Here is a 7,918-nt window from a genome sequence, read left to right on the forward strand (position 1 = left end):
AATTGTTTTGTCAAAATATGAATCAAATATAAAAATACAAACGTGATACAATAAACAAGACATACGTATATTTAAAACAGGAGGCAACCAAGGAACGGTTTAAAGAATAGCCATTACTAAAGAGTTAAAACTGATTATAAGTGCACAAAACCTCGTAGCCCAAATATTTTACTTAGATTGTATTGCCCTTGTTAACAGTTTTTTTTTGTTTGTTTGTTTTTTTTTCTTTAGCTCGGTTATTCCTTTTTGATTAAGAATTTTTTACATTTTGTAAATCTCTTCGTTAAGTCTCATTTCTGAAATCTTAACAATATATTATAGTTAACAATTTACTTAATTCTTAGTATTCTTGTTAATTTCAAAAATTGGAATCCATTTTTAAAGGACAGATAAAGTTTTTTTAAAGTTTTTTTCGCTTAGTAATTATTTATCTTTTCGTTTTACAATGTTTTTTTTTATTTCTCAAATAATAACTTTTATTAATTTTCAAGAACTTAGGCACATTGAAAAATTAAACCCCCTTTCCCTTTTTACATTTATCCTTATATCAAGTACCGAGAAAAGTGGGGCGTGCTGTCTGTTGACAAATTTTTATTTGTGAATCAAATTAAGGGGCGAACTGTTCATAAACTTACTTAAAGTAATAGAACAATATACTTGTTAGAGTAACTTTCCCTATGTTACTTGTATATCAAGAGAAACCGAAAATTTTCAACATTAGTTACTGGACACGAATCTGTAATTTGAAAAATTGGTACATTTCTTTTACCGATTAAAAAAATATCATTAAATTAAAAATTGTAACTTTACAAAATCAATTTTAAAATAATCTTAAAAGTCCATTTTTTTAAAAAACCAAATTTTTCTTACAGCAACAAAATCTCTATTACTTAACTACAAAATATTTTTTAAAAGAAATTGGAGGATTTTTTAATGATGGCCTAGTTAAATTATTAGTTTCCGCATAATAAAAATCATCACAAACTATTCTGTCCTTATTATAGTTCTCTAATAACAGCTGCCTACAAGGATTTTTAAATTGAAAAAAAATCTAGTTTCTTCTGCTTCTTTTCTTTCTTTTTTATGATGATGATTGGTAACCGTTTATAATTACTAACTCTGTCATCTCAAATAAATTCAAACCGAGATGAAAATTGACACGCCTTTATGAAAGAAATGCTTGCAGATACTTTGTATAAACACATTGCATAAAACTATTTATCTGCTTCCTATTGATTAGAAAAAATTATTTCGGTATATAATACATATACATGAACAATTAAAACAACAAATAGTTGACATACATGAGAATAGTAAATCCATGATTATGCACACCAACACCAGGGATAGGATAACACAAAAAAGAGAGACTCTTTTTCCATTGTGGTCTCCTGTGTTGGTGGCATGAAACAGAATAAATTTACTAGGAATCAAATTACAGAAATAATAAGCAGAAGATAATTTTTCATAAAACAAACTACGAAAAAAATATTATTATTATATCACAGTCACACAAACACTACTAAGAAAAGATACGAATGAGAATTAGAAAATAAGTATCACTTAGACTTAAAAATGCATCATGGCATATCAATGTATTAAATGAAAGGTAAAATGCGTTATAACCATTCTAATACAGAAACCTTATGTAAATTTAAAAACTCATTGAGCAATTATAAACTTTCCATCAGGTACTTCTTAACATAAAATATAAAAGAATGTAACCTGCCGATGCTAGATAATTCATCAAGAAATCTTTTCCAAAACAAACAACCTACAAAGTAGTCCAGTCATTCTATTTATAACCTAGAAAAAATTGCAAAAGAATTAATTCCTTGTGCATCGTACGTAACAATGCCTAATTAAGACACAATGTTATTTTTAAGCCTCATTTCAATGGGGAAAGTGTAAAAATCCAACAATGAAAATGGCGAAAATAATACATTTTGAAGATGTCCTGTATAGTACACCATTCAGGTGCTTTCTGTGTATATGACGTCATTAAGTGACGTGAAATCATATAAAATGGCGGATGCGTTGACTGGCCGGTGTGTTTTTTCAGTAACAATTGGTGTGATGTTAAGCATTTACTAGGAATATAAAAGAAAGTAAGTTATCTTTTGTAATAATTCCTATAATTTTTGAATTTCAACATTAAACAATGTCTAAAACCTTTGATATTTAAGCCAAAATCGAGTTTACAGCAGAGAAATGAACAATACAAAATTATGCATCAAATGAAGGTTAAATATCTCTTTTTGGCCCTATAAATTTGTTAAAAGCAGATGATCAATTATTTTATATAACATATGTTATTCCTGTGTATAAAATCATTTTTTATATAACCGGTAAATAAAAGTCTGCACAAAAAATTAAACTACGGAAGCGTGTTTGGGTCAAAATTCGGAAATTTAGAAAATAAATCTTAAATTTTTTTTGGCGATTTATGACAAAGCTTTGGCTAAATAAGTCTATAAAGCATGTTAAATGAATAAGTTTAAAGTACTTTTTTATTTGTTTCATTTTAGATTGACCTTACTATACCAGTGAAATAAGTTTGCAGGAGAAGTCTTTAACTTGAAGCTGGTTCGTTACGTGCATGTAAACGTTTAAAGGTAAAATAAATACTTTAATAATGTTACCAATGTACAATATTAAGTTATATAATACTATTCAATTAGTTACATTCTCATGCTTTCGCTGTCATTTCATATATACGTTTATGTGTAGTAAACTATTTTCGTGGATATGAAAGCTTAATATAAAAATAAGAAAAGTAAAAAATAATACCAAGCCACTGTATAAAAATAAAAGTAATAAAAGTATTTTTCTCTCAGGTAAAAGACATGTGAACTTGAGAAATGAAGGTGTGGGCTGAACTGTAGGAACTTATAAAGCAGTGGTAAGTGTGTGTTTTTGGTTAGATTTTTAACGTGTGCTATTGTCTATATAATTAAATAAAAATTATAATTAACTACTCCTGATACCATTTATTGTATTGTCATATTGTATTTTTGCAGAAATGTCAACCTGATTGGTTCTAATGAGGTGTTACAATATATTGATAAAGCAGTCAATTCACGTGTAGTATTATCTGAGGTCAGATCATATTTCAATTGAATAAAAGGTATGTGATGTGTTTTCAGAATAAAATAAATTGCTCTGTATCATAAAACAAACATTGAAAATGAGAATTTAGCAAAGCAAAACATGAGAATTTAGCAAAGCAAAACATGCAAAAAAGAATAGCAAATTTGTTTTGATTGGGGCTGCTAACGAGTTGTTCCCAGAAAATGAAACCCCAATTTGGCAGCCAGCTCCATCAATATCCATTTATTGTCGGTGAATATATATAACAATTAAACTTAAGCTATAGGTGTAGCTTTTGGCAACTCTTTATCTATCTCTATCATAAAGGTTAATGTTTATACAATTAAAGAAAAATATTATTATTATTTCATCATCATTATTATTATTATTATTTAAAGAAAACCAGATTCTGGGTTCTATATGCTTTGTTTGTTTTGTTTTTTCAGACATAGTGTGTAAAATCATGTAAAATATTTGGCAAGACAAGCAGATCTAAAAGCGTTTGCCTTCTACATTCATGTTCATGGTATGCTCTATTATTTTACGTTATTAAATAATTTTTAAACCAATGACTACTAACAAATAGACATTCTGTATACGATATGAAAAATATGCCTTCTAAGGGCATTATAAAAAGCAAAACAATAACAGACCCCATTTGATTGGGACTGTCAACGATTGGTTATATAATATTAACACAATTCACGCCATCTTGCATGTACAGTACATAGCTAAATAATATGATGAAAACATTTCATCACAAAGAACTAAAAATGTAACAAAAATGATTCAAAACCGAGGATGATTTTTTACTGGTGCCACACAAGCCAATACTTTATATACTCAAAAATTCGGTCTTTAATCAACTCTTATGTAGATAGTTTTAATATTTTAATTTATGTTGTAGGGCACAACATGATGGATGACCAAGAGAACAGCAGACGTTTGAGATCAGAAGAGAACTTTAATATAAAATCTGACTGCTTATTCTGCACAAATTATGCTAAATCAAACAAAAAGAAAAGGGGTGGTGATGTGTGGGATGTTAAAACTTTAGATTTTCAAGATACAATTATTCGGAAATGTAAAGAGAGAAATGACTTGTGGGGTATTGCTGTGCTTGGGCGAATAGAACACATTATTGATCTGCCTGGTGCTGATGCAGTTTATCATCAAATATGCAATACAAACTTCAGGACTGGAAAAGACATACCTATGAAATACCAATCAAATACAAGTAAACGCCCAAAACTTAGTGCAAGAAGTCCGGGGAGGCCTATCAATAGAGATCAACAATTGGCATTTGATAAACTTGTGCGTTATGTCGAAACATCTGAAGGTAAAGTCATATCAGTGAGTGATCTTGTCAAAAAAATGACCGAACTTTGTGGTGACAAGTCTTATACTGCAAAACATATGAAAAATAAGCTTATAGAACACTTTGGTTCTGATATTGTTATTGGGAATCTTGATGGTAAAAGTGACATCATAACCTTAAAAACTACTGCATCAAGTATAATTCATAACTTTCACAAGAGGCAGCAAAATGAACAGTCTGACGAACAAGAAAATATCATAACAACTGCTGCTAAACTTATCAAAAATGACATACAATCAATACAGTGTGATAAATCTTTCTACCCTTCATCAGAAAATGTTAAATCACTTAAAGAAAATTTAGCTTTTCTTCCAACAAGTTTGCTTGTATTTTTGAACAATATATTTGTTGAGAAAAACAGTGATGTAAAAATAGCTACTATAGGCCAAGCAATAATGCAAGCATGCATACCTAGAAATGTCATTTGCCCATTACAATTAGGTCTACTCTATGTGTACAAATGCACCACCTGTTTGGTTCTAAATTCCTTGTTGAAACTTTGTTTCAGTTAGGTCTTGTGCATCCTATGGTGAAGTTCAAAAGTTTGAAATGAATGCAGCATCTTCAAACACCACATCTATCCAAGATTATTTCCCTGGACAGTTTATGCAATTTGTAGCCGACAATGTAGACCATAATTCTTGTACACTTGATGGACATAATACTTTTCATGGAATGGGCATCATTTTATGTAAAACTCCTGGACAGAAGACCAATACAAGAATTCCAAGGACGAACAGGGCTTTTTTTCACAGTTTGGGGAAGCAGCCCAGCCCTTAATTTTGGGGGAAAATTACATGGTATATTTGCAAAAGGGGAAGAAAAAACTTGATGTAAATTCAATTTTTGGGGAAAACTGCATGATTTTAAAGAAATTTTCTTTGGGGAAGCAGCCCTATACCGGCCCCTGTTATAGAAGGTAAAAGGGCCCTGACGAATGCCAACTTTAGCAATTTATCGGAGGCTAACATAGACATAAAGTATGACAAGCCACCTGAGAATACAGTGTCGTCCGTCAAATTTGAGGAGCTAACTGATATTTCCCCTAAAAATATGACCCTCTTCAATTCTGCAAACCTTTTTGTCAAAACTGTTTGGATTTCAAAACAGACAAGGCCTAATTGGTCCGGCTTTATGCAGACATTTCAGCAAGGAGCACATCCTGGTACAGCAAATGTGACATTTTTGCCAATGACTGATATGGCACCAACTGATCTTACGTGTAGTAACTCGACCTTATGGTTTGTTGTGAATCAAGCAGAGAAGTTTGGTGTGACCCCTGTTATTACCTTTGACCAGCCTCTTTACCTGAAAGCTCATACACTAGTTAGAGAGCAGATTGCAGGCAGTCCATTAAAACGAATAGTATTGAGGCTAGGTGGATTTCATATGCAGATGAGTTTCTTGGGATGCATAGGGCACATTTTTACTAACACAGGATTGCAGGAAATATTGGAGACAGTATATGCTCCAAACGCATGTTGACAGGGAAGTCTGTTCAAAGAGCTGTAAGAGGTCATTTCATGATAGATACTGCTCTCAATGCTTTGTTGATGTCTACATTGTACGACCGACCACTGCACACACACGTTTCTGGCCAATTGAGTGATCAAGATGAAGAAAATGCAAATGAATCAACCATCAGTATTCCACACTTAAGTGAAACAAGCGAATCAGAGCAATCAAGACAAACATTAGATGATACAGATTCTAATGTTCAGCATGATGATTTAGAAGCTATCAGCAATTTATACGACGCAATTACAAATGGTACTGCATCATTGGACGATACAAACACAAACATAAACCTAAAAACGATTGATGAAAAAAGATCAAACTTCAGACGAAGGCTGAAAGACAATAGAACAACACAGCTTTGGTTTCAATACATGGACATGGTATCACTTCTGCAGGAATTCTTAATGGCTGAGAGAATAGGCGATTGGGAAGGTCACTTATCAGTTGTTAAAAGCATGTTACCCTATTTTGCCGCTGCGGGTCATACACACTATCCGAAATCATGCTACCTGTACCTAATGGATATGATGAAATTGCCCAATGATCATCCAGACATAAACAAAGCTTTCTTACAAGGATTTCATGTGGTCAGAAGAACAGCTCGATACTGGGCTGGCTTGTCAACAGATTTGATCATCGAGCAAGTTTTGATGCGTTGCCTAAAAACATGTGGTGGACTTACGCGCGGAAGAGGATTAACTGACAAAGCAGAAAAACTTAGAGACAAAATCTTTGTGTTTGCAAATGCACCCTTTGAATTAACCTTGTCTTGTAAGAACAAACATTGACCTGTGGGATGAATATTTCTTCCATATAATCTGGGGCCAGGCCATTTCTTACTTTCAAAACATGACAAAGGATGATCTGATTTACACATTTATTGACTGGTAACCAGTTGAGTGAGCAAAAATGATTTGGGCCAATATGTAACCTTGCACCAAGATCAAGGACAAACCCTAGAGCTGAAAGAGAAGCAGTATATCTGTGCCTGCCTTGAATATTCTAAGTCAGACAAGGAATCAGCCGAGTATCAGCATTAATTACTACTATGCCATATACAAGGAAATAAGATGTAATAAGATGACCTTGATATTTTGAACTTGTCAATTTATAAGAATTAGCTGATTAGGTTTTGTCCTTGATCTTGATGCCAGTTTAAACGTAGTACTCATCTTATGTCTCTTTTAATGATACATATACAAACTTGTTGTTATACATTTAATGTATTTCTAAAAACATTGCTTGAGTTTAGTAAACATTTTGGACGGAAACCTCAGAGAATGTCTAACACATAATGTAAGTATTGTATACTTTTAGTGAGGAAGCGTGAAGCTTAATGCTGTTATTGTTAAAGATTTTGTGAAGATAACGCAAAGGTTATCAGTTAAAGTAATCAAACTTTACCAACAAGGATCTATAATTGGATTGAATACTACACATTAATTGGATAGTGTGATAGAATTTCTTATAATGATTAAGTGCAAAAGTTCATTCTTTATAAGGACATTAGTGTAATAAATTGAATATATCTTTCTCATGCAATGCTAATACTTTTGCCGTTTCATCTTTAAAAAATAATGCTATTCCGACAGGCATATACTTTTTCTGAAGGATCATATTAAAAAGCAATAAAAGTAAACAGTCTATTTTTCTGAAAACCGTTTATTATTCTGTTATTTTGTAAATAAACACAACTATGCATACATGTAGGCAAAGAATTGTATTGGTAAAACTCTAGCAACACTTCGTAACAATTGTATAACATGATCAATTGTTTCACAGACACTCGATCTTGATCTTTAAAATATACAAAACATATAATACTGTTAAATCTAGAAGTTACTTAGCAAATAGATGGCTAAAATGATAAAATCAAGAAAAGAAAATTATCCTGCCACCAGGACACTTTTTTCAGCTGGTACAATCAATTTT

At 31.7% G+C, this 7,918-nt stretch overlaps 1 protein-coding gene and 1 long non-coding RNA gene across 2 annotated transcripts; both read left to right on the top strand.

The window, feature by feature from the left end:
- Window positions 1-1,780: 1,780 nt before the first annotated feature.
- LOC132743144 (uncharacterized) lies at window positions 1,781-2,892 on the top strand. Its single transcript, XR_009627531.1, has 3 exons — window positions 1,781-2,108; window positions 2,529-2,615; window positions 2,838-2,892. It is a non-coding gene; the product is annotated as an uncharacterized LOC132743144 (long non-coding RNA).
- A 127-nt stretch (window positions 2,893-3,019) lies between these two features.
- Window positions 3,020-7,323, top strand: LOC132743142 (uncharacterized). Its single transcript, XM_060731668.1, has 5 exons — window positions 3,020-3,127; window positions 3,537-3,616; window positions 3,998-4,922; window positions 5,907-6,757; window positions 7,304-7,323. The coding sequence occupies exons 3-5, from the start codon at window positions 4,006-4,008 to the stop codon at window positions 7,321-7,323; spliced, it is 1,788 nt and encodes a 595-aa protein (XP_060587651.1). The 5' UTR covers window positions 3,020-3,127; window positions 3,537-3,616; window positions 3,998-4,005.
- Window positions 7,324-7,918: the final 595 nt, after the last annotated feature.

Source organism: Ruditapes philippinarum, unplaced genomic scaffold (assembly GCF_026571515.1).
Source record: "Ruditapes philippinarum isolate M1 unplaced genomic scaffold, ASM2657151v2 ctg7225_1_1_1_1, whole genome shotgun sequence".
NCBI lineage: Eukaryota > Metazoa > Mollusca > Bivalvia > Venerida > Veneridae > Ruditapes > Ruditapes philippinarum.

Excerpts from the sequence above, each read along its gene's own strand:
- LOC132743142 (XM_060731668.1), top strand. The coding sequence starts at position 4,006 with ATGATGGATGACCAAGAGAACAGCAGACGTTTGAGATCAGAAGAGAAC. Across the intron at positions 4,923-5,906 it reads CAATTAGGTCTACTCTATGT|GATTGCAGGAAATATTGGAG; the intron begins GTACAAATGCAC and ends TTACTAACACAG. Across the intron at positions 6,758-7,303 it reads CTTTGAATTAACCTTGTCTT|TGAGGAAGCGTGAAGCTTAA; the intron begins GTAAGAACAAAC and ends GTATACTTTTAG.